The sequence below is a fragment of the Micropterus salmoides genome, unplaced genomic scaffold (genome assembly GCF_014851395.1).
Source record: "Micropterus salmoides isolate LMB-PRFRI ecotype aquatic unplaced genomic scaffold, ASM1485139v1 Ms_hic_scaffold_20, whole genome shotgun sequence".
Lineage (NCBI taxonomy): Eukaryota > Metazoa > Chordata > Actinopteri > Centrarchiformes > Centrarchidae > Micropterus > Micropterus salmoides.
In genome coordinates, this window is record NW_024041151.1 from 20973981 (window position 1) to 20999805 (window position 25825).

General features: G+C 41.8%; 2 protein-coding genes across 5 annotated transcripts in view; both read left to right on the forward strand.

The window, feature by feature from the left end:
• On the forward strand, positions 1 to 12086 carry LOC119914222 (very low-density lipoprotein receptor-like). Its single transcript, XM_038733361.1, has 18 exons — positions 1 to 84; positions 1063 to 1185; positions 1960 to 2208; positions 2988 to 3101; positions 3235 to 3354; positions 3648 to 3773; positions 4460 to 4663; positions 5134 to 5302; positions 5572 to 5740; positions 6793 to 7015; positions 7267 to 7386; positions 7986 to 8204; positions 8635 to 8943; positions 9367 to 9585; positions 9972 to 10118; positions 10265 to 10513; positions 11562 to 11792; positions 11931 to 12086. The coding sequence occupies exons 1-18, from the start codon at positions 27 to 29 to the stop codon at positions 12065 to 12067; spliced, it is 3186 nt and encodes a 1061-aa protein (XP_038589289.1). The 5' UTR covers positions 1 to 26; the 3' UTR covers positions 12068 to 12086.
• Positions 12056 to 25825, forward strand: part of si:dkey-88l16.3 (low-density lipoprotein receptor-related protein 2) — an 18405-nt gene continuing 4635 nt past the window's right edge. For 2 of the 4 annotated variants that reach the window (XM_038733357.1, XM_038733358.1), the window contains exons 1-28: positions 12056 to 12178; positions 12287 to 12481; positions 12554 to 12802; positions 12977 to 13207; positions 13355 to 13603; positions 14002 to 14196; positions 14319 to 14567; positions 14676 to 14870; positions 14943 to 15209; positions 15484 to 15699; positions 15940 to 16122; positions 16341 to 16463; positions 16835 to 17002; positions 17397 to 17612; positions 17728 to 17957; positions 18572 to 18701; positions 19123 to 19316; positions 19604 to 19787; positions 20219 to 20431; positions 20620 to 20803; positions 20906 to 21107; positions 21229 to 21393; positions 21794 to 22048; positions 22166 to 22393; positions 22839 to 22973; positions 23690 to 23891; positions 24007 to 24132; positions 24624 to 24731. In XM_038733357.1, the coding sequence (XP_038589285.1) occupies positions 12076 to 12178; positions 12287 to 12481; positions 12554 to 12802; positions 12977 to 13207; positions 13355 to 13603; positions 14002 to 14196; positions 14319 to 14567; positions 14676 to 14870; positions 14943 to 15209; positions 15484 to 15699; positions 15940 to 16122; positions 16341 to 16463; positions 16835 to 17002; positions 17397 to 17612; positions 17728 to 17957; positions 18572 to 18701; positions 19123 to 19316; positions 19604 to 19787; positions 20219 to 20431; positions 20620 to 20803; positions 20906 to 21107; positions 21229 to 21393; positions 21794 to 22048; positions 22166 to 22393; positions 22839 to 22973; positions 23690 to 23891; positions 24007 to 24132; positions 24624 to 24731 (5395 nt within the window). In that variant the 5' untranslated portion in view covers positions 12056 to 12075. The remainder of the gene's footprint in view (positions 12179 to 12286; positions 12482 to 12553; positions 12803 to 12976; positions 13208 to 13354; positions 13604 to 14001; positions 14197 to 14318; positions 14568 to 14675; positions 14871 to 14942; positions 15210 to 15483; positions 15700 to 15939; positions 16123 to 16340; positions 16464 to 16834; positions 17003 to 17396; positions 17613 to 17727; positions 17958 to 18571; positions 18702 to 19122; positions 19317 to 19603; positions 19788 to 20218; positions 20432 to 20619; positions 20804 to 20905; positions 21108 to 21228; positions 21394 to 21793; positions 22049 to 22165; positions 22394 to 22838; positions 22974 to 23689; positions 23892 to 24006; positions 24133 to 24623; positions 24732 to 25825) is intronic. The other 2 variants (XM_038733359.1, XM_038733360.1) reach the window with 2 other exon arrangements.

Sequence of the window (25825 nt, forward strand, 5' to 3'; positions counted from 1 at the left end):
TGTCCCGATGAGGTGCGCGGGCCAATATGGATTTGCGCCAGGTCATTTGTTCGATTATTGTGGCATGTCTGAGAATTTCCCGAGGTAAAATTGCGTATATATGTTTTTTTAAGGCATGTGTATGACTTAATTTGAGTGAGTATTCATCAAATAACACGCAGGAACGTTTTGACACTTTCTTTAAATCTAAACATGAACGAGGCAAGATGGCGTTCTTTCACGGACTCCACGAGTTCAGGGTTACACGCGTTATTGAACTTTGTCTGTTTTAACTGCTGTTTCAGTAATTAAAACAAAACATTTGTATATGACGGTACACTAATTAAACGGCATTATTTTACATGGGGTCAAAGGCAAATAAGTAGGCCTACCTCTTAACTTTTCTTCCTATTCCTTTGACATGTGCAAATGTCACACCAGTCAGTTTGCCCTTTTGAGGCCTAGTGTGACCTCTCTGGTCTTTCTTATCCATGATGGTTTTTCTTTTCTGCTAATTTGGTTGACTAATTAGTACTTTATGACTTTAATTTTTTTTTTGGTCAAGAAGTAATTGCTGGTGAAATAAATGGCTGCCCATTTAACAATTCAGTTTGAATTTAGATGAATTTGTTGTGGTTTTGAAAATTCAGAACCATCTACACTTTTGTGTTTGTTTTTTAAACCTACACTGTCACACACCTGACCCTTGCTCAAGAGCTTGGTCAGCAGGATTTGTCATGGTTAGCTGCTATTGTCCAAATGAAACGTCAGGTTGTGGCCGCTCGACAACTTGCATCTGTAGTTATAGAATATTGCTTGGCTCTAAGTTACTTTGTAGCTACAGCTCACCATGAAAGCAAATCTGGCTGAGAATTTGTAGTGTTTGAAACCCTTTTCTGTTCTGTTGCTTTTCTGTGCCTCAGCACTTTAGAAAGGTGCCACACAGCTCCTTAAACCTTACAGCAGGTACAGTTTCAATGCCAGTTAAACTAATCTGCAGAAATCAACTTCTTTTGATCTATAAGGGGACAAATTCTACAATTCATCCAGTCTGTGACTTTGTCTCTCTCTGTATGTTTGTAGGTCAGATGTTGGGATGCCATCAGGGCCAGTGGCAGTGTGATGATGGAAAATGTATTCCTGTTGTCTGGAGATGTGATGGAGATGGAGACTGTCTGGATGGATCTGATGAAATGGATTGCAATGGTCTGCATACTCCCTGTCCCTATGCAAAATAAGTGCACTAATACGTTGTCAGGAAGACTTAAGATCACTTTTTTCCATTCACCATAGTTTGTGTTCTTGTGGGTCTGAAATGAAATATTACACGCTGAACCACATTTAAAGGTTCAGCGTGTAATATTTCTGAGGATCTGCTGACAGAAATGTAATGTAAGATCCATAACTATGTCTTCAGTGGTGTATAAAGACCTTACTGTTACCTTACTCTGCTGCCTCAGAAGAGACATCTTTTGTGCTGTTTCAGACACTGTAGCTGTCCTGCGCTCTTTGAAAGGGTAAGGGACAATGGTAGACTGGGCAGTTAGATGCCACTAAATCTTACATACCGAACCTTTAACAAGACATTTTAATAGAATTGGCAGCAATTATAGCAGTTTTATGTGTATTGTTTATTTGTGTGTTTTGTGTTTTTTTGTTTTTTTTAAATACTTCACAATCATGACCAAAAGGCCCAAAGTCGTACAAGATGGCGGACGCCTTTCCCCAGCTGTTGATTTGAGTCAAGTTTACCGCTGCCCATGTTAACATAAGATTCTAAGGATTGTGAAGTTGCTAGTGGTGTTTGGTTGTGTTGAGTTAAAGGTCAATCAGGGAAAGGGAAGGCTACTTTACTGCAAATAAAATTTGTTTTGTGGACCGTATGACCATAAATATAGGTAGAATGAAAGAAAAAGGGAAATGTAAACCCTTTTAATGCGTTGAGATTCAATATATGAGTTCGTGTTTTCTTCCCTCCAGCACTCCCAGGCTCTCCTGAATGCCCGCCGGGTCAGTTTCCCTGTGTGGACTCTGTCGGCTGTTTTGACGCGTCTGCTCGCTGTGACGGGCGAAACCAGTGTCCCACAGGCTTTGATGAGGAGAACTGTACAGCTACTAAGGGTTGTTTGGAGTCTGACTGGACCTGTAGAAACCACATCTGCATCCCCAAAGAGCTGCGCTGCAACGGACTGAATGACTGCCTGGATAACTCTGACGAAGAGGGCTGTGGTGAGAAATTTGTGCCACAGGAAACTGAATGTCAGTCAGTGGAACTGCATGGCACTAATAGAGTGAAGCTTACTTAAAGGGTTCGATAAAAATTACAAAAACTTGCATCTTTATCTCTCGTCATCTACTGTTGCATTGGCATGGTATCTTTTTGTTTTCATGTATCCAATCTTTGAGATTTCTTTAGGTCCAGCCTTGTCTTTTACAACTAATTTAAGAAAAACACAACAATTTAAAAATACCTAAAAACAAATTAAAGACTCAAATTTTTAGACTCAAAACAGTTTTTGCACAGATCTGCATACACAAAATGTTGTGTTTTGTTATCTTGGTAAAGTAATTCTTTTTATTAATCAATTGGTACAGTCATTTTAACAGTAAGTAGAGCTGGGCTGTTTTGATAAAATTGGTGTCGTGATAATGTGCAAGTCTTTTTTTTGCAGTAGTAATTTTTTATTTGTTTTTTTTATGGGTTGGTTTTTACCCCTGGTCCAGGGTTTTTTTTTGTTTTTTTTTCAATTGGAATGACTAATAACACTTTATCACTATGATCTGTATATAACAAATATTCACACTGACTTTTATTCCTTAAAATCATGTCATTTTATTTTTTTAAATACAGGTATTAATGTGATTACTCCAATATTGTCCCATTTAATATTCAGTCCAACATGAACAGGAGTTGATGAAAAACATGTGTTAAGGGTCTCTGAGTTGATGTCAAAAGATGGAAGACAAAAGGTATGAGAAACTGTTGAAGTGCTGCGTGTCTCTTACAGGTCAGTGTGGTAAAGGCGGCATGCGCTGTCCTGAGGGTACGTGTCTGTCTGCTGAAGAGAGGTGTGATGGGCAGTTTCACTGCTCAGATGGCAGCGATGAGCCCATAACATGCGGTAGGTTTATGAACTGCAATGAAGGAAAATGCTGCAACACACTGCCTGATGCTGCTGCTGTTTATCCACCTCAAGATAATGTCTGACTTGTTTCTGGTGCGTGTATCGCTGAGCCATGTTGCACCTCCTGCAGGTCGTATTTGCTCTGTGAAAAACGGTGGCTGTAGCCATGTGTGTGTTGATGAAGCTTGGGGAGCTCTGTGTGCCTGTCCTGTTGGATATAAGCTCTCCTCCAATGGAGCAGTCTGCAAAGGTGTGTGGAGCATGAAAATGACATTATTCAGTTTTATTTAGGGGTAATTGATTTTGCTGCAAGAACACTAACAATGCCTGCTCCCTACTAAAGTGTAGCAGTCTGAAATAGCCCTGCCCTTTGCAGTACCCTACTGGGCCCCTTACCACCTCTTCTGTTAGCAAACTGAAAAGATTAAAGAGCATGTAGAGTTTTCAGAAAAAGGCTGCATAATTAGCTGTTTCAAAATATTGGGCAATCTGTTATTGAGGCACAGCTTATGTTTATGCAGCTAAAATCTACTCTCTCCTCAGACTTGGATGAATGTGCTCCACCCTTTGCTCCCTGTATGCATCACTGCATTAACACAGTCGGATCCTACTATTGCCACTGCAGAAAAGGCTTCAAACTGAATGGAAGCTCTACATGTCTGGCTGCAGGTAATGAGGCCGTGTTTTTAAGTTACACATAATGAACATACACATTTCATGGCCCTTCTACCCAGTTGATTTTTACCAGCTTAGCCCTTATCTTGAGCCAGGAAAACGGAGTACTACAAGACAGGATATTTTGACACACTTGTGAGTACCAACCTATTGTGTTAAGTGTTAGTGAGCTAGTCATCAGCTACATTGAATGATGTGAACCTAATCTGGATTTAGATTCATCCTCTGAAAAGATCAAACCCAACAGCAAACATCATAAAGGGCACTTGGACAAAAGAGAAATGACATGTTAATTGGCTTCTTTAATGTGGCAGCGCTAATGTCTAAAGCAAGAAAAGTTTTTAAAAAGATCAAAGATGGAACTTGAAATACAAACAGTAGAGCAGGTTACATCCAGAAAGAAATTGTTACCTGAAATGTAAATAAAAGGATGATGTAATTGGCAAATATTAAATGAGATGCTGTTGAGTGTTGCATAGGCATCCATATTTTTTCTGGTCAAATAGTCAATTTTTGTTTTGTTGTAGCGAAAAATGTCTTAACTTGTGACTTTCTACATTTGGAGTGAAATGTAAGGTAATTCATCATGTTGGTAAGAGGGATGGACAGAAAATCAAACTTACTCCCGTCCAAAGATTCACACTAACGTCACCCTTCTTTCTGAATCTGACTGTGTCCAGGTAATGCCACCAAATTACTAATGGTACAGAGGAACTCTATCGGGCTGTTAAATGTGAAGTCTCAGCAGTTTGAAGTGATCCAGACTCCAGTGTCTGACCCAGTGGCCTTGACTTTTGACGTTGCTCATGGCTGGTACTACTGGGCTGACAACCAGGGCAGCATTTACAAAAGTGATGGACAGCACAGCTGGACAATCTTTTCTGGTTAGTTGACGGAGAGTGTTTCCCAACCTGAGTCACCAGTTCAACCATATATTTATTTTATTTTGTTTGAACAACTTCAAAAGTTATCTGAAAGTCCTGAAACACCTAAACACATCCAGTTTTTCCAGTAGAAAGGATTAGAGGAAAATCCAAAAAAAAAAACCGGAAGTATGTTTTGGTATTTTCATGTCATAACAATGAAGTGTTTGTTAGTTAAATTAACAAAGTGTAGCTATAAGAGATTCTGTAAATTAGATGCAACAAAAATGGTTAAATCTGACATGTACAGTACGTAGTTCACTTTCCAATGTTACACCAGTGCCATCAAACATATTTTTAAACAGGATATCTTTTTCACAAACATTAAAAGCATCAGACTTTGTGAATCATTACAGAATCCATTTGGCCCACATTCAAATTTAATGCAGAAGAAAACATTTGTAAACAAATGTTTTTTGTCTTTTTTAAAGGGGATACTGGAATAAAGGGTCTGGCTTGTGATTGGCTAAATGGAAACCTGTTCTGGACAAATCAGAAGACGGAGTCAATCTACATGCAGGCAGCTGATGGGAAAAGTTACACTACTCTGCTGAGCAAAAACATCAACCCATCGGAGTTGGTGCTTGTACCTATGGAGAGGTATGCTGGACTTTATTCTGTCTGCTACATTTAAATGGGTTTAAGGTAACGCAATTTAAAATATTTTTAATGCTTTTAAATGACAATCCTGGTCTCAGTGAATAGTAAAGCTGTCTTTCAAAGATAAGTTAGTATGTATAAAGTGTATGGAACCTAGAAAATGTAGCACATTTTTAGTAGTATTGCAATGAGGTGTTCGCTAATGTGCCCAAAGAGATGGTGATACGCTGGGTAGCGCTCATTAAAATTCTCCGCCCTCTGCTTCCCAGCTTGATGTTCTGGATCAACGCCGGCCACGGTGAGAAGGTGACGATAGAGAAGTCATGGATGGATGGGTCAGAAAGAAGCACTCTGACTGCACTCACTGCTCAGTCCGCCCACAGCCTCACTGCTGACGTGGCTGCCAGGAGGCTGTACTGGATCAGCAACTTCAAGAAGGTGAGTTGAGGAAAGTAATGCACGGTAGAACTTGACAGTACATGCATACGCATTGGACCATGCATTGCAGTTAATTATGATCTTGTACAGAATTATAGTGCATAATGGACCATTTTTCTCAGCAGACATTTTGATTTGTAGTAGGAAAAACACAGGTGTTACTAGTAACATTAACAATGGCTTGGTTGTTGGTTCTGTGTTACAATAAGGCACAGCAGTGAGTAAGTGAGCCAGCATTCACAATGCCAGGTCTCAGAAATTAAAGTGGCTAAATGGAATACATTTTTCATTCTTTGATCTGTCAATGAAATGCACAATTAATGTGTAGGAACGTGTTTGAAGGACAATGAGAAATGTGTATTAAAGAAATGTCACTGACAGCAAAACACTTCAGATTAACTGCATTTAGAAAACCGTAGTGAGTAGCAGAACTGTGATTTGAGGTTGAATTAATCAAATACGTTCAGTAAAAACTCAGACAAAAAAATAACCAAAAATAATTTAATTGAAACATTAATTAGATGCTAAACTAATTTAAAAGAAATGGTCTTCCACTACTGAGAAGATTCAATCTAGCTGCAGTATATTACTACAGTAGTTATTTAACCTAGGCCATTTACCAAATTTCAAACATGTCATTGTAGACATTCTTTTTTTTTACACTCAATAAAACTCTATTTTGATTCTTTTGAGACATAAGTACATGATTAAATATTTCTTTACACTTTTTGGCCTTCTGGCTGTGTGGAATTGTATTTTTCTCAACATGAGACAAAATTTACATTTATTCATTTTAGCTGACTCTCTTATCCAAAGTGACTTACAATTTCTATATGTCAGACGTTGCACGGCGCGAAAAATACATTGTCATCAAAATTTTGGGGGCCGTTGGGAGTCTTGGGCTCTGTATTTCATAAATCATGTCTCCGTTTTAATTTTACAATATAGGGTGGAAAAATAACTTAGCTGGCATGATAAGGGAAGATAATAACATAAACTAACCTGTTTATCCTATATACAGTGAAAATTCATTCAAAACTCATTTTGTTCAGACTATAGAGACTGTGAAGGTGGATGGGACTGGCCGTTACTCCTACACAGGACTGTTCAACAAGAGACCGGCTCTCGGCCTGGCTGTGTTTGAAAGTTCGTTCTACTGGGTGGATGACAAAGGACTGTGGCAGCTTCCACAAAACCAACCAAACCAGAAGAAATTTATCTGGAAAGCCGCGTTGCCAATATTATCTGTTTACCATGAGCTACAGCAGCCTCAAGGTACGTATTCAAACAGTAGATTTACTGGGATTGCAACGTACTTGTTAATTACAATATTTCTTCTTCTGAGGTTTTTTTTATGAAATACCACTTTACAATGAAGTGTACATTGTCTTTTGAGGAGTATTTACAATCATTAAAAAAAAAGAGATTTGCTGCAGAAAATAAATGTATTTGTATATTTTGAAGTACATCTATATAGTTTTTTTTTTTTCCACACCTAAATGTCTCCTCTTGTTGTCATCAATCAGGTTCTTCTGCGTGTGTAACAGCTTCATGTCACCTCTGCCTGCTAACTAAAGGCAACCCTGTGGGATTCACCTGTGCTTGTCCAAACTCCAAAGTACTGTTGCCTGATGGGATGTGTGAATGTAGGTTTACCGTAACTTTTTGCCTGTGTTACAAATGCCTTATTTTCCTATTTTGATAGAAGGCAAGTAGCATAAATAGTGTCTGGTCCTGCTGAAATGTTTTGTTTCCTTAAATATGGGTCCAAATTGATACAGTGAGAAGATCTGATCTTGCTAAGGCAAATTCCCTTTTCATGGACTATAAGAAAAAAATTTTTTGGTTCTAAAATCTTTGTGTGTAAAAACCTTGTTTGTAAAAAATATGTCCTGTAATATTTTGTTGTCAGTGTCTCTTGCCATTATGTGGTAAACATTAATTTTCTCTAGTCCTTTTATAACTCTAAGCATGAAGGCATCATTAACTAATTAACATTAAGCTGAGTCAGTGAACTCTTAAGTCCCTTCTTAAAACATACTTTTATAGGAGAGCCTTTCCCGATCTTATTTGACTTTATTTTATCCCTTTTATTTTATTGTATTTTACAAATTTTATATAAATTTTTCATGCTCTTATCTTGTTTTTTTTGTATTATTCTTTACACTTGTTAAAGCACTTTGTAACTTGTTTTTGAAAAGTGCTCTACAAATAAGGATTATTATAATCTTTTTCTCTCCCACAGATCCAAGGTTTATATATGCTACCATTACCAACATCAACCTGTTGGAGTTTAGAGACAGAGAGTCCACCAAAGTCCAGCTGTTTAGCACTGACGATGGAATCCTGTCATTTGATCTAGACTGGTACAGAGACTGGCTATACTGGGCTAACCAAACTGGCCATATCCAACGCACCAGTCTAACCCAGGCCTTGACTGAGGTGGTCCCAACACCTTTGCCAGGTTAATACTTTTAAGTTTGCCTTGACTTGTATAGAAAGGGGTAACCTATATAGTAACCGTTGCGGGAACTTTAGAAAGCAATAGTTTTAGTGAAAGGAAATAACAATATGCAAATAGATGAATCGGTTAATTTATAAAACAAAAATACCACTTTTTTTTTTTTTAGGTCCTTCTTAAATTTGGGGATTTCTGTTATTCTATTGTAAATTTAATATTTTGACTTTTGTTTGGACAAAACAAGTAATTTGAAGACAACTGTGGGTTCTTTTGATGAGCATTTTTCTCCATTCCACGTTCTCACCATGTGTAATTATTAATAAATTACTTGTCAATGAAATTTACAGTTGTTCGTTTAGTAGAAGAATAAGCCATAAACAACTGTCTACTTGGTCACATAACACTTTCTGTGGTCCTTCTTTTGTTTTTGTAGCTTGTCTGATAAAAGTAGACCAGAGTGGAGGGAACCTTTATTGGGTGTCATGTGACCAAAACCGCATCGGCACCATCACAGCCTCCAGTCAATACCCACAGCAGCTGTACCAAACAACAAATAAGATTCAAGACCTGTATCTGGACTGGCTGAGGGGTAGCATCCTGTGGCTGGAGGGAGAACGCATCCTCACCATGGGCATGATGGGAGGCAAAAGCAAAGAGCTGCTGCACCTTGCAGCAGGAGTCGGGGGGAACATCACCTTCGACCTCAGGGCTAATAGCCTTCTCTGGAACTCAAAAGGGGCAGGTCTGTCACTTCTGTAGATCAGGGTGATAAAATGTTGTTTCTTTTGCTCGAATGTCTCACCAGTCAGTGATTGATCATGTGTTTTGTTTTTTTATACTGTTGAAATTTCATCCACACAAAAATGGTCAAATGATTAAGTTTTTTTCAGTGATCCAGCAGCAATAAGAGCTTGTGTGTTCACACTCTTTAATTCAGTTCTGGTCACTCCAGGGGCTGGGCAGTTTATCATTGTTACGTTGCTCCCACAATCAAAAACTTTGAATCAGGTGATGATGAATGGTGTATGAGATTTATTTCCTGACGTATACAAACTCTTTGAGATGAAAATTTTAATATAAATTAATAATTGCAGACCATATTTCCACAGCACAGACCTGTTGAATGAGTGTCTCTTGTTCTTCTTTTATGATTTTTATTTAACAGGTTTGTCAACAATGAGTTTGCTGCATGGGAGAAGCCACCAAGCTGGTCGAAGATGGAACATTTCGGGCTCAATCATCGCTGCCTTTGAGCCCTTCCTGTTGTCCCTTTCTGATGATGTCATCACTCTGTGGGACAGGCGTGATGGGAGCTCCATTCAGGATGTAGCTGTAAAAGATCATGTGTTCAGTGTGATCGCAGCACTCGGTGACATCCGTACAGGTCAGACTCAGTTTTAATCTATTACAGAGGAAATGAACTTGTTAACACAGATACATGCTGTTACTTTTATTTTTTTCAACATTGTGCTTTTTATTTACTGTTGTTTCTTACCTGGGTTGATGTTTCTGATTGTGGTGCTTAGTCTTGCTCTCAATCCCTGGTGGCCATAATGGCTCGTGTTAGCTGCACAGTTAGTCCTCTTTTTATTCCGAACGTATAAATATGATGCAAGAGTTTTTAAAAGCACGTGGAAAAGCTTCTTGGATTCAGTAAAATGTGGATCATTATTAGCCAGTAGTGAGATGTTGTAGAGGATTTATGTGAAAACCACTGATTTTTACGCTGACACTCAAGTTTCTCAATGCCATTATTAAAACTTTCCATAGTGCCCAGTACTCTAGTCTGCAATGAACCGTCCCTGCTGTGCCGACACACATCCATCTGCCTCTCACAAGCCCAGCTGTGTGATGGGAAAAAGGACTGCCCTGATGGAGATGATGAGGATTTTTGTGTTACCATGTGTCCATCTAAAGGTAAAGTACCACAAATGGACATTTGATGGAATGGGAAGCTCTAAAATCGTGTGGGGGATTAAACCTATTGGGCGCTGACTTGACTGATAAACTTGACTTCCCCAGCTTTGTAATCTTTTCTCTTCTGCGTTAATTTCCAATCTTAGAGGATTTCAAGTGCAAGGACCGTAGGAATTGTGTGTCCAGGAATCTCGTTTGTGATGGCCGTTCTCATTGTCGTGATGGCTCAGATGAGGCCGACTGTCCGACCGTAGCTTCTCCTGCAGCTCGCGCAAACGTCTTGAAGTGCCGCATGGGCTCCAAGCCATGTAATGACGGCACAGAGTGTGTTTTATACAGCCACCTGTGCGATGGGGACAAGGACTGTAGGGATGGATCTGATGAACAGGGATGTGGTGAGTTTCCTAAAACATAATGTCGCTTGCAGCTACAGCAGGGATTACTGATGCAATATATTTTTGTTCTAATGATAAAAGAAATTCTTCAGGTAGGTTTGTGACTATAAAAGCAAAACTGAAATTGTGGTCTTTGGGCAAACAGACTGTCTGAAGGGCTGGGACAGTGCCATTGGCCCATTAGCTTCATTTTCTCACCCAAGCACAAAAAATCGGAGTGCTTCTTGACTGTGGTTTTAAGTTTGACAAGCAGGTCAGTGCAGTCGTGAAAAGCAGCTTTTATCATTTAAGACTACTGAGTAAAATCAAGCCCCATCTCCTTAAGAAAGACCTGGAGAGAGCAGTCCATGCCTTTATGACATTGCAGCTAGACTACTGTAATTCGCTGTACTGCGGACTTGAACGGCGCTCTCTTCGCCATCTACAGGGGGTACAAAATGTGGCTGCCCGGTTTCTGACAGGAAAAAGAAAAAGGGAGCACATCACCCCCGTGCTGTCCTCATTACACTGGCTACCTGTATCTTTTAGAGTGCATTTTAAGATTTTATTAATAGTTTTTAAATGTTTGACTGATACTGCCCCACCTTACCTTTCTGACATGCTGTACCATTATGCTCCTGCCAGAGCACTAAGGTCAGCAGACCAGCTCCTTTTGAGTGTCCCTAAAAGCAGGCTCACCACCCGAGGCGACAGAGCCTTTTCAGTGGCAGGACCACGGCTGTGGAATAGCCTACCCCTTCATGTTAGATCTGCACAATCTGTAGATCAATTTAAAAGCAGGCTAAAAACACACCTGTTATCTTTTAGCTTTCAACACAGAATAAGCAGGTTACATTAGCTGTTCCACTATTTTAATGTTCTATATTACTATTGTATTATTATCTTGTTGTTTTATTCTGATTAATTGATTCCATATGTACAGCACTTTGGTCAGCAGAAGTTGTTTTAAATGTGCTTTATAAATAAAATTGACTGTGACTGTCATATTTTACAAATGTATGTATCCTATTTGGTTAAACTTTTACTATGTTATTACTGTATCTACAAGATGCCACAGAACAGACCACCACTCCAACAAAACCAAATATTGATGCATCAATCAAAATGCTACCTGCTCCAACTGTTCCGGCCTGCAGCAGCCCCTCTGTGCTCTGTCCCCGTTCTTCTGCTCACCTCTGCATTTCTCCGAGCCAGTTTTGCAACGGGCGTAATGACTGTCCCGATGGCTTTGATGAGCAGAATTGTGTGAAAATGGATGAATGGATCTGTCCCTTGAAAAGTAAGCCTTTAATGCAGAGTTTGTGTTCTCTTAATTCCCAATGTTGTGCTTTTTTTTTTTTTTCTTTAAATTTTGAAAATGAATCATGCTCAGCAGATTGGTTCAAAGCTCCATTTGTTTTCCGTAATGTTTGTCTAGGTGACTTCCGCTGCAAGGACCAACGGAGCTGCGTCTCCAGCAGTCTGCTTTGTGACGGCCGCTCTCACTGCCTCGATGGCTCAGATGAGGTCGGCTGTCTGAGCGCAACTCCCCCGCAGCTCAGGGAAACGTCTTGAAGTGCCGCATGGGCTCCAGATTGTGTCAAGATGGCACTGAATGCGTTCTCTATAGTCACGTTTGTGATGGAGAGAGAGACTGCCGGGATGGATCAGACGAAGAAGAATGTAGTGAGTATTCATTCCAGGTTTTCTTCTACAGTGTTAATAGATGTAAAGGAACTTATCCAACTAATTCTTGGTGTAATGTTTGTAATGCTGCCGATACCATGCTTGCAGAAAATCTCCACCTAAATGAATCTCCTGCACCCGTCGAGCCATTTATTCAGCCTCCCACCAAGCCACCCTGCACCAGCCCTTCAATTCTGTGTCCAGATTCTTCTTTATGCATCAACCCAAAACAGCTTTGTGATGGAAGAAAGGACTGCCCTGATGGATCTGATGAGAGCTGTATAAAAAGATGCCCTAACAAGAGTAAGTCACAAAGTTAATTTGGTTCTTTTGAAAATGCGTTCCCAATTCCCATTTCCCATTCCCTCTCTGTAGATGACTTCCGCTGCAAGGACCGACAGAGCTGCGTCTCCAGCAGTCTGGTTTGTGACGGCCGCTCTCACTGCCTCGATGGCTCGGATGAGGTCGGCTGTCCGAGCGCAACTCCCCCTGCAGCTCAGGCAAACGTCTTGAAGTGCCGCATGGGCTCCAAGCCATGTAATGACGGCACAGAGTGTGTTTTATACAGCCACGTTTGTGATGGGGACAAGGACTGTAGGGATGGATCTGATGAACAGGGATGTGGTGAGTTTCCTAAAACATAATGTCGCTTGCAGCTACAGCAGGGATTACTGATATAATTTCTTTCTAATGATGAAAGAAACTCTTCCAGGTAGGCTTGTGACTATGTAATATTATATTTTTACAAATGTATCCTATTTGGTTAAACTTTTACTATGTTATTACTGTATCTACAAGATGCCACAGAACAGACCACCACTCCAACAAAACCAAATATTGATGCATCAATCAAAATGCTACCTGCTCCAACTGTTCCGGCCTGCAGCAGCCCCTCTGTGCTCTGTCCCCGTTCTTCTGCTCACCTCTGCATTTCTCCGAGCCAGTTTTGCAACGGGCGTAATGACTGTCCCGATGGCTTTGATGAGCAGAATTGTGTGAAAATGGATGAATGGATCTGTCCCTTGAAAAGTAAGCCTTTAATGCAGAGTTTGTGTTCTCTTAATTCCCAATGTTGTGCTTTTTTTTTTTTTTTTTTTTCTTCTTAAAATTTTGAAAATGAATCATGCTCAGCAGATTGGTTCAAAGCTCCATTTGTTTTCCGTAATGTTTGTCTAGGTGACTTCCGCTGCAAGGACCAACGGAGCTGCGTCTCCAGCAGTCTGGTTTGTGACGGCCGCTCTCACTGCCTCGATGGCTCGGATGAGGTCGGCTGTCTGAGCGCAACTCCCCCCGCAGCTCAGGGAAACGTCTTGAAGTGCCGCATGGGCTCCAGATTGTGTCAAGATGGCACTGAATGCGTTCTCTATAGTCACGTTTGTGATGGAGAGAGAGACTGCCGGGATGGATCAGACGAAGAAGAATGTAGTGAGTATTCATTCCAAGTGGTTGTGGGTTTTTTTTGTTTGTTTGTTTGTTTGTTTTGGGTTTTTTAAAAATAGCGTTGAAGGTGGCTGTGGCTCAGGAGGTAGTGCGGATTGCCTGTAAATCGAAGGATCTGTGGTGCAATCCCCGGCTCCTCAAATCTGCATGTCGAGGTGTCCTCAGGCAAGATATAGAACCCCGAATTGCCTCTTGTGGCTGTTCCACCAGTGGATGAATATGTGTAAATGGTGAATGCGATGCAGTGCAACAGCACTTTGAGGGGTCTCAAAGACTGAAAGACGCTATACAAATACAGAGCATTTACAATTAACAAATGTAAAGGAACTTATCCAACTAATTCTTGGTGTAATGTTTGTAATGCTGCCGATACATGCTTGCAGAAAATCTCCACTTAAATGAATCTCCTGCACCCGTCGAGCCATTTATTCAGCCTCCCACCAAGCCACCCTGCACCAGCCCTTCAATTCTGTGTCCAGATTCTTCTTTATGCATCAACCCAAAACAGCTTTGTGATGGAAGAAAGGACTGCCCTGATGGATCTGATGAGAGCTGTATAAAAAGATGCCCTAACAAGAGTAAGTCACAAAGTTAATAGATTTGATTCTTTTGAAAATGCATTCCCAACCAACGTGTCAATGTGGACCAGTGGCAGAATGAATTCCACTCATGTCTCTGACAATTCTGTTACTCTCTGTAGATGACTTCCTCTGCAAGGACCGACGGAGCTGCGTCTCCAGCAGTCTGCTTTGTGACGGCCGCTCTCACTGCCTCGATGGCTCAGATGAGGTCGGCTGTCTGAGCGCAACTCCCCCCGCAGCTCAGGCAAACGTCTTGAAGTGCCGCATGGGCTCCAGATTGTGTCAAGATGGCACTGAATGCGTTCTCTATAGTCACGTTTGTGATGGAGAGAGAGACTGCCGGGATGGATCAGACGAAGAAGAATGTAGTGAGTATTCATTCCAGGTTTTCTTCTACAGTGTTAATAGATGTAAAGGAACTTATCCAACTAATTCTTGGTGTAATGTTTGTAATGCTGCCGATACCATGCTTGCAGAAAATCTCCACCTAAATGAATCTCCTGCACCCGTCGAGCCATTTATTCAGCCTCCCACCAAGCCACCCTGCACCAGCCCTTCAATTCTGTGTCCAGATTCTTCTTTATGCATCAACCCAAAACAGCTTTGTGATGGAAGAAAGGACTGCCCTGATGGATCTGATGAGAGCTGTATAAAAAGATGCCCTAACAAGAGTAAGTCACAAAGTTAATTTGGTTCTTTTGAAAATGCGTTCCCAATTCCCATTTCCCATTCCCTCTCTGTAGATGACTTCCGCTGCAAGGACCGACAGAGCTGCGTCTCCAGCAGTCTGGTTTGTGACGGCCGCTCTCACTGCCTCGATGGCTCGGATGAGGTCGGCTGTCCGAGCGCAACTCCCCCTGCAGCTCAGGCAAACGTCTTGAAGTGCCGCATGGGCTCCAAGCCATGTAATGACGGCACAGAGTGTGTTTTATACAGCCACGTTTGTGATGGAGAGAATGACTGTATGGATGGATCTGATGAACAGGGATGCACAGAAACCTGCAAACAAGGTCGTATCACTGTCAATGTTTGATTAAATCTGAAAACTTGTTCAACCGGGACATTAGCAATTTTATTTTAATCCTTTATATAGGCAATTATATTTTTTTGCTGTGCCCTTTACAATGAGGAAAATCAATAAAATACTAGGACACAAGAAGAAATTAAACTTGAACAGTAGACTGAAACTATTTAACAATAGTTACTGTGAATGAGCACTTTAAAGATTAGCTGTAATTCTGTTTGAATCAAATAGTCATACCCTTTATTTATGCCCCACCACAGGTGAGTTTCAGTGCTCCCACGGGAAGATGTGCATACCTGAGGCACAGGTGTGTGATGGGAAGTCACAGTGTCGGGACCAGTCTGATGAAATGGACTGCAGGGAACGAACCAAGAGCTGTGAGCATCTCTGTGCCGACGGCAAACGCTGCATCCCAAAGAAATTCCTGTGCGATGGAGAACGAGACTGCGTGGATGGCACAGATGAGCTGGGCTGCCGTAAGTCTTCAGATCCAGATTTCTGGGATTCATTCACTGGTGATATTCCTACCACCAACAAGAGTTTGAAAACTGTATGTGTGGATATAAACACAGCAATGGAAATGATGAATGAACATAATGGAATAAATTGAGTTCAAACAAGTTATCACCTTTTACATGGGCATGTTCCTTCAGCCCACAGTCCTGCCAGTGAGGGCTACAAATATTGCGTTTAGCACTTCGTTTTCTCCTTTCCAGACCCTGTTACTGCTGCAACAACGGCATCTCCTGTACCTGCTTCGGCATCGGCGTGCATCACTCCTTCAGTTCTCTGTCCAGGTTCATCGCAGTGTCTCTCTCAAAATCAGCTGTGTGATGGACAAAGAGACTGCCCTGATGGATTTGATGAAAACAACTGTTTGATCCAGTGTATAAACCCAGGTATGTCCAATTCCAGTAATCATTGCAAGGCAATTGTTTTGGTATCCGGTGATAGCATGGACTCGCTGTGGGAGATTTTCCAAGATAAAGTGGAGGTGCTGTACTTTGAATACTCTGCTCTATAGGCTTCTTTGAAATTATGTGTAAAATATTTCAGTTGCTATTTTTGCAGAACCTTCACTACTGTATCAACTCGTCCTTGTTTTCTTGCACATCAGATGACTTCTTGTGCCGCGACCGGCGGGCGTGCGTTCCAAGGATGGAAGTGTGTGACGGTCGTGCCCACTGTCCCGACGGCTCAGATGAGAAGCAGTGTCAATCAGCAGATCCTACTTCTCCATGTAAGCCAACAAGAGAAATGCGATCCAGCAATAACATAGCATCCACCTAGCTACACCTTGCCAAACACTTAGAATGCCATAGCAACCAGGTAACAAACTTCCCAAACACGGGTAAACTATCCATCACCACCCTAGCAGCCGTCATAGCAACAACCTCTCAACACACTACCAACCATTTAGGACCTGCACCTCAGCCAAAAGTCCGTCATAACCACTCACTTTTGCCCAGCTAATAAGCTCAAAAGTTTCGCTTGCATCATTTGTTAATCAAAGAAAACAATCCCGACTTTACTTTTTCCATGTCCAGCTCTCAAAATCTAATCTTGGTGTCTCTGTAACCCATTTAAACGCACATTCTTCTCTCTGCCAAGCCTCCATTGATATGCTCAGTGCCAGCTCAGCCCCTCTGAGGTGCCGTACAGGTTTCAAGCCATGTAAAGATGGCCTGGAGTGTGTTATGTACAGCCATGTGTGTGACGGCGAGGCAGACTGCCAGGACGGATCAGACGAAGAGGAATGTGCTACTCTGTGCAAAGCAGGTTTGTTTTGTGCATTGAGCTGGAAAAAGCAACGCCACATTTGGCTACTTTAATTGCATGTAAAATGTCTATGTAGTCATTCATAATGTTAATGGACTTTAGTGTGTCAATCTGTTCTGAATCTGAAGTATTGTTAAAGCAACACCATAAACCTCCTATTGCATTCTCATTTCTGTGGAATTACTGTAGATGGCATTAGTAGCTTTTTCTTTGGGTTTACTGTTGATTTATTCTTAGTCCTGAGGTAGATTTGATCACTTCCCAGGAAACCACCGGAGTGTTTACATAGAACAGTAAATGGATAATTTATGAATTGGATAGTTTAAATGTTAGATCAGTCGGTGATTTACAAAAATGAATGCTCCACATGCGAGAGTCCTTTTCTCTTCCCCAGATGAGTTCCTGTGTGCTCACGGGAATAGATGTATCCCACCGGAGCAGGTGTGCGACGGGCAGAGTGACTGTCAAGACCGCTCAGATGAAATGGACTGTGCAAGTCTGAGTCGGGGCTGCCATCAGCGCTGTGATAACAACACTCGCTGTATACCAAAGACCTTCCTTTGTGATGGTGAGAGAGACTGCGCTGATGGGTCAGATGAGGAAAAGTGTGGTAGGTGATATTTACTGTGCAACAATCTTACATTAAATGTTTGTAAAATGGAGAGGAACATAACATGTCTACAAACATCAGATGACATCCACACTTCTGTTTTATTCTCTCCCAGGTTTGGTAGCTTGTGCAATTAACCAGTATCGCTGTGCCAGCGGTCAGTGTGTGTCTGAGGCTCTGAGATGCGATGGTTATGCTGACTGCAGCGACCGTTCTGACGAGGTGGATTGCACAAGACCCCCGCGCTGCCCAACACAGCTCCGGTGCCCGAACAGCCACGAGTGCCTGCAGAAAGAGTGGCTTTGCGATGGCGAGGACGACTGCAAAGATGGGTCAGACGAGAAGGTAAGGTACTACAATTGGATTGAGGTGTATTAACAATTATATATGCCCGTATTTATCAAGCTTGTCAAAGTGCCATTTTAGTCTTAAGTGCTGAGAAATCAGGAAATTTACTCCTCCTTCCAATTTAAAAAGCAAGTTATCAAATTTCTTTAAGCTAAGTATCAGTTATTTAAGAACATTTAAGTTGTTTGATGCAGACTACATCATTTTGGAAGTGGTACCCAGATGGTGTAGGTCTACCCATGACATGATATTAAATGAAAGTGATGTATTCTCAAATTATTACAAATGTGTGTTGAATGTAAAATCTCGTCCGGTTTACGGCACAATAAAGGGTCATGAATCAGCTCTCAGACTGACACTTAAGATTTAGTCCTACATTTCACTTAAATTAGGACTGAGATGCCTGATAACTAACTTTTAAACATAGCTTTTTACTCTTCAGTCAATTCTTAGTGGTATGAGTAATTCTGAGAAGCTTGATAAATACTATAATATGATGATACGACTTTCCTTGCTTCTCAAACATGAAGTGTTTTTTGGAGCTTTGCTTGACAAATGGAGGAGTGAAGTGAACGCTTCAGTGGTTGTAACTTGGTCTCATCTGTATCCAGAATTGCGTGTCGCCACCAGCAAAGTGCAGGGAATACCAGTGGCAGTGTGGAGACAGCAGTCAGTGCATCCCGCTGTCCTGGAAGTGTGACGGGAAGGAGGACTGTCACAACCGCATGGACGAGGACAAATGTGAGCATGTTTGTTGAATATTTACCGCTGCTCGGCTTCTCACCGGCACCGGTTTATGCTCTGCTTCAGACACTTTTGTCTCGCATAATGAGGTGCATTCACACCTATTTGGATTAGATATACACTGATGATCTAATCACTCTTCAAAATCATAAGGTGTATGGTTTTCTTTGGTCATTCATCCTTACTGTAATTTTGAGGTACACTAAGCTGCCGGGGATGGGCATCACACATTATAGCAATACATGGAGGAGGCCACTCCATCACTGTAATTTTTCCTATCCCATTTCATTGTCTAAAAAGTCCATACAACTGTTTTTTTGTTTAGTTTGCTTATGAAATGCTTTCCAATACAGTGAAGTCTTTTAACCACTGTAGAGGACCTCTGACACACAGTGACTCTGTGCATCTGCTTTCACAGGCAGCCAGAGAAAATGCCCCTCTCACCTTTACCAGTGTGGCAGCGGCGAGTGTGTGGACCCCCGTCTGGTGTGTGACCGCTTCACCAATTGCGCCGACCGTTCAGATGAAGGCATGGGATGCGCTCAACGGAACTGCTCCAGCCCATCAGCTCCTCAGTGTGACCACCACTGTGTCAGCACCCCAAATGGACCGGTCAGTACAGAACCAGGTGTAGGTTTTTCTGTCCAAGGCGGTTAGCACTGTTTTGTCCCACACATAAGCCCAGTATGCTTTCATGGTAAGGCAAGCAAGCTACCCTGGGCACAAATTCAAGCAAGAGTTTTCACTCTTGTCCATTTACGAATGTCACATTTCATCAGTCTATCAGTTAGAGAAACATGTACACAATATTTTGAATCCATTTGCATATGAGTGTGCACCAAGCTCCTACTTGGCTTGAAAATACCCTTTTATTTTTTACACTAATTTTTTCCCCTCAGAGGTGTTACTGTGCTGCAGGTTTTGGACTGCACTCCAGCGCTGTGTCCTGTGTGGACATTGACGAGTGCAGTATGTCACATGCTGGATGCAAACACACCTGCCTGAACACCCGTGGGTCTTACAGCTGTCATTGCTACCCTGGCTTCTTCCTGGAGCCTGACAACAAAAGCTGCAAGACAAAAGGTATTGTGGGGCAGGGTCTGTGCTAGGTTAAATGGTAGTATATCAATAATAATTTACTGTAAATGGAGTGACTTGGGTAATGAACTTCCATGATGCCTTCTGATATGACCTAAAAGTCTCATTCCTGCTCAACACAGCAGTGCTGTGGATGTCACAGATTTTAGTCCCAGCAAACCAATACAACTTTGGAAAATCATTCTTTTTGTTTTTATAGATTAGTTCATGCTTGTCAGACCACATGTAGGAGAACATATACTTCAGTTATGATTAACTATACAAAATTTAGAAAAATCTTGTTCCAGAAAGTGGGTGATTTTATTTATTAATCGTTTCCAAAATGATCTTTGCTCTTCAGTTTTTATGCAGTTGTATTGGTCTGTTACTTAAGGGAAAGACCCACAATAACATACTAGTCATGTTTTCATCTCCAGATGAGCCTTTGCTTCTGGCATCTGTGCAATCAGAGCTGTTACTACTGGGAGTCCATAGTGGCACCTTGCGTCTTCTGTCCTCTGCCAGTCGACCAGTCTTCTCACTGGATTATCACTGGGCTCAACAGAGAGTTTACTGGCTAAGCCCCGACTACCAGAGCATCCGCTGGGCTGACATGACTGTCTCAAACAACAAAGGGACACTTATCAAAGGTACGTCTGAGGAACTCTACCTAATAAAGCGTTGTCTTAGAGGCTCACTAAACAAGATTTTAAGAAAATGGTAAACTAATGGAATGAATGTGCTTAATTTAAGCCGCACAAAGTAATGATAACAATTTAATTTGGGAAGTTTAAACTGCAACCTTCATTTTCAGTATTCAAATTATATCTTGTTACAGGAGTGAAGTCTGATTTCATCGCGGTGGACTGGGTTGGTAAGAACCTCTACTGGGTGGATGGACTGGTGGGCCAGATTCTGGCTGTGAAGCTCAGCGATGCCACAGTGAGATCTCAGGACTACACCGTGGTCCTGGGTGAAGATCTGGAGCAGCCAAGCTCATTGGTCCTTCTGCCACACAGAGGGTGAGGTTCTCAACCTTGCATGCTTATTTTTATTTATTTTTTTTGCGCCCCATTTCAACACAAAATCCTTCATTGTATGTTTGTGTAATGAACACTTTTCAGGTTGATGCTTTGGTCTGCGATCGGCAGCACCCCTCAGATCGAGCGGTCTGGGATGGACGGTTCACAGAGGAAGGTGGTGGTGAGCCGAGGCTTGAGCTGGCCAGTCAGTCTGGCCTATGACCTCCTAGAAAACAGGGTGTACTGGGCTGATGAGAAGGTGCGCTGCATCGGCTCAGCGTCTCTGGACGGAGACAGCATCAAGGTAAACGCAATCAGCTGATATTTGAATGACCCTCAAAGTTTTAGCATCCTTTTAGGAAAACTCCCGATTCCGTCATGAAGTGGACTGTCAGCTGTTGATGGTGATGCCCTTCTCTCACTAGTTCCTCCAGTTAGCCGAAACGCCAAGCCCTTTCTCTGTGGCGGTCTTCAATGACAGAGTCTTCTGGTCTGACACGAAAAGAAGAACCATCCGCTCAGCTGATAAGAATACTGGCAAACATCAAAAGGTTCTTCTGAAGAGACCAGGGCAGCCATTTGGACTGAAGGTGAGTCCTTCAACTTCTAATGAACTGGTTATACCTCCTGAAGAACTTCATTATTTTAACACATTTGTATCTTATGAGTATATCACTGTTTGGTATGACCATGAATTTCTAAAACGTTTCAACTCGCAGCTAAATAAGGTCTTTCTGCCCAAATACTACAGTATTTTAACACCAATTGTCACAAATTCACATCACACCGCTTCTTTTCAGACTGCAGCCGAGATAGAGTATGTATTCCCCCAATGCCTGTTTGTGCATTAACAATCTCCACTTAATTTAGCATTAGCTTGAAAGCTAATGAAAACAAAATAATACATTCTTATATAATTGTAAATAAATTAAGGCATCAATGAGTTAAGTCACAGCTGTGAGCCTTGATATACGTTTCCTCTCTCCTCAGCTGATGCATGCCCTTTCCCAGCCAGCCATATCCAGCCCCTGTGAACAGCTGCAGTGCTCCCACCTTTGCCTCCTGGCCCCGGCAGCAAGAGGCAGATCAGGAGCCCTGGGGTCGCCGGGAGCTCCAACTGTGAGGGGGCCTACGGCAGTTTGTCAATGCCCAAAGGGACTGCTACTTTCTAAGGACAAGATTACCTGCTCCCTGCCTATGGAGTCAACTTTCATCCTGCTTTTGTCTCGTACCACAGTCAGTCAGGTGAGTGGTCTACTTTCTGGTTGAAGGCCTTTTTTTAATTAATACTGTCTTGGTTTTCTTCTCCCGCTCACTCTTGCTCATCTCTTCCTTTTTACCTCACCCTCCAACTACTTGTAGATTTACTTGCAATCCATGTGGCGTGATGGTGTTGCTCTGAAAAAAATGCCAACCAGCCGAGTTTTATCCCTACCCGGTGTAACTGAGGCCTCAGCGCTAGACGTGTCCATCCAGGAGCTTTCTCTGTATGTGGCTGACGCAGGACAAGGATCTGTGGATGTGCTGCAACTGAACGGCTCCAGGTCGAGACAGGAACTGACGCCTTCTAGACAAATCCTAAAGCTGAGGGTAGGCATAAACAAAAGGGAAATGGCAACTTCTTTAATCCTGGCAAAAATGTCATTTAAGGCCTTAAATATTTTTTGCTTTTTTGTTGATCCATGTTTTGTGGAATTTTTTTTTTAATAACATACGTATGTTGAATATGTTTCATGACATTCAGTGTTTCCTGGCTAATAATTGCCCACTTAGTTTGATTAGCTCTGTGCCCTTGCCAAAAATGGGCCAGTTTAATTTGATTATGGGTAAGGAAGGTTTGAGAGTTTTATCTATCTGTATCCTATTTTGATAGAGCCTTTGAATAATCCACTACTATGCTGTTGCAAACAAACCTTCTTCCACGACATTACTGATTCTTGCTCAGCTTCAGTTTCAAGCCAGCATTTCTCCAGTAAAAAATGTAACTTCCAGATGAAGTTTTGATTCTGGAAACTAAACCCCTCTGTCCCACAAGGAGGATTCAGTCACGGCTTTGGCAGTTGACTGGGTGACCAACAACCTCTACTGGAGCAGCACCAAGAGGCCTGATCTCCACGTGACCACCCGCCATGATGGCTACACTACCTCACTGCTGCAGGGATCACTGGAGGTGAAGTAGGCTCAGCTTCACTGCTCACACGCGTTTTCTGCTAATACATATCTTTACCTCTGACATTTACATGGCTCCTGCCTCCCTACATACATTCTCCTGCTACAACTTCTTGACTTTTCGGACTACCCCTTCTTACTTCTCTGATATTGTCCTGATAAAAGACCTCCTATATTTAAAATCAGTTTTAAACAGGTGGGTTAATTTTATCAAAATGTAAATGGACACAGACCGATTAACATTGCTGAGCTGTACCTCTTCAATCTGTATTTTCAGTATTAGCGAGTGCAGACAAATCCAATTTCTGCATGTACCCGGCATCACAAATGCAGCACCTCTTTTCCAACCGCCTCTGGCAAACTCAAATACTGCACAGTAGTAGTAATTCTGAGCTGGCCCTGCAAGTATCTGCTGTGGAGTTTGGAAATTCCTCATGAATAACAAAGTGCAGTTATCGGCAGAAAGAACAAAATGTCTGTCACATATGTTTGGATATTCTCTTGAGCCTTTATCCTGTAAATGGTAAGTTGACAGAGTTAAAAGTAGTGTTGTATTAATTTTTATAAAAGTCAGCAGAAATTTCCAGGGCCTCTGATGTACAACAAGGCAGTATATATATTTTACCCTTAAGACATTTCTTTTTAGCTCCTTTCCTTGTTTTTAACGTCATTTGCGTTTCCTGGAAAATTAAGCCCAGGGCTCGTTTGTCCCTTCAGGGCACCACATCCATTGCACTGCATCCCCCCTCTGGCCGACTTTGCTACACAGCAATAACTGAGACAGGTGGGAAAAGCCAGACAGAGGTGGACTGTGCCTGGATGGACGGCCGTAACAAAGCAGTGCTGTGGAGGAAGTCCAGCATCCCCACCTCGCTGGTCTTTTCCAATCAAGGGACCATGATCTACTGGGCTGACACAGGTGAGGAGTACAAAATCTCACATACCTGATGACTTAATAAGATCACGTTTTTGTTGGCTTGCTTCTGCCTGTGTGTACTTGTCTGATTTTTACTTTTTCTTTTTTTTTGGTCCAGGTGAAGGTGTAATCAGCTCTATTGGAACGGATGGAACAGGATATAAACGGTACAAAACAGGGCCAGGTCTGCTCATCTCTTTTACATATACCGAGAACATCCTCCTCTGGGTCACTCTAGACAAAGGTAAGGATGGAAGCACTGTTTGTTTTGATGGTTTGGGGGGTGGTTGCTTAGGGTTAGGAAAAACACAGTTTCACTCACTTGAAAACACTCAATGTCTTTGGGATAAGACTTATTCTTTGTTCCACTCTAATAACCTGTTCAGTCTTGCTTGTGGAATTAAATTTCTCGTACATCTGAAAGCTTTCACATGCATTCCATCCGTCTTTATCCCCTTCAGGCAGCAGGTGGCAGACTAATGCAACAATGAATTATTCAGTCAACCTCTTCTCTGCAATCTGTTCTGTCAGACATCCATTCATAATCACTACTCTCTACCATACCAGTTATAGCTTCTTGATATTCAGTCCGACAAATAAACACATTAAGTGTTTCCTCACTATCCACTCTACCCGCTAGCTTCTGATTTCTGCACTGTAGAAACTTCAGTAGTTGTTGAGGGTTTTTAAGTGCTTAATAGAATTTCTGCATTTGTTTGTTTCCAAACTGTTAAGATGTAACCAAACTGTGGTTCAGTGACGGTCTCCAGCCTAACCAACTGTGGTTTGAGACGAAGACCAGCGTGGTGGAAGTCAGAGCCTATAGCAGTGACAGTCAGTCTGGTATGTACCTATCTTGCTTTTGACCCCGCAGGTTGAATGAAAAGCAATTGGCTTGGTAAGTTTAGAAGTAAAGCTACAATCTGCAAAAATACATGCAGTCTGCTAAAAAAAAAAAAAAAAAAAAACTACAGAACAACAACTAGTCAGGAAAATAACAGGTAAAAGGAAACACGGAGGGACGACTAGAAAGCTACAGCAACATACAAAATGTGTACTGAAAGTTGTCCTCTATTTACTGTATACTGAAGTTGATGGCATGAGGGAACAGATTTTCAAGCAGGGGATCTATATTTTCAGGCAAGTGACACGAATGAGACACTCCCACTAGATGGCAGGTCAGTTTTGTGTGACGGCATGTAGAAAATTCCAGAACAGACTGTGAATACAAAGAGTCTGAAGAGGGAGACGGAGCAGGAATCACTGAGGCTAAGTTCAGACTGCAGGCAAATAAGATTTGTTTCTCAAATCAGATCTTTAAGAAAGAGTTCTCGCACGATTTGCAAGTGATCTGATTAGATTTGCTTGTCCAGACATCACCAACCTATCTGCATGGGTTGCTGTGGTAGTGATGTAGGCGTTAGTAGCTACATATGCTGGTGAGGCGGCTTTCTATTGCGGAAGCATGAGAAATTGAGATTCATCATCTCGCCCTCCAATTGCGACGGAGGTCCAGACTTTCTAACCAGGCCTATGACATTAATAAAGCAATGAGACCATAAGAGGCATATAAATCTAAATAAAATTATACAATAGTTTAAAATGGCTAAGCAAAATAAAACAAATGAGAGCTTGACTCATGTGGAGACTCTGGATTAAAAGCAAACTGTTTGGTCGGTGAAAGTTGTTGCTCTGCACTGAACTCCTCATCACATAATGCATTAATTCCTGGCCAGGTTTGAAATGTTAACAGACTTGCAGCACACTGTCAGCACGCAAAACCAGTTTTAGTCACAAATCAGGAATTACACTATCTGTACACATACTGTGTATATATTGACTTCAGCTTTGCCTTCAATTTCTGAAGGCAGGAAGCAGAAAGGGTGTTATCAGATACTTGGGGCAGAATCAAAAGACTCACTTAGACTCACTTTGAG

Coding starts and splice junctions, on each gene's coding strand:
- LOC119914222 (XM_038733361.1), top strand. CDS start 27: ATGGATTTGCGCCAGGTCATTTGTTCGATTATTGTGGCATGTCTGAGA. Junction 3,355..3,647: donor CAATGGAGCAGTCTGCAAAG/GTGTGTGGAGCA, acceptor CTCTCTCCTCAG/ACTTGGATGAATGTGCTCCA. Junction 7,016..7,266: donor TGAGCTACAGCAGCCTCAAG/GTACGTATTCAA, acceptor GTCATCAATCAG/GTTCTTCTGCGTGTGTAACA.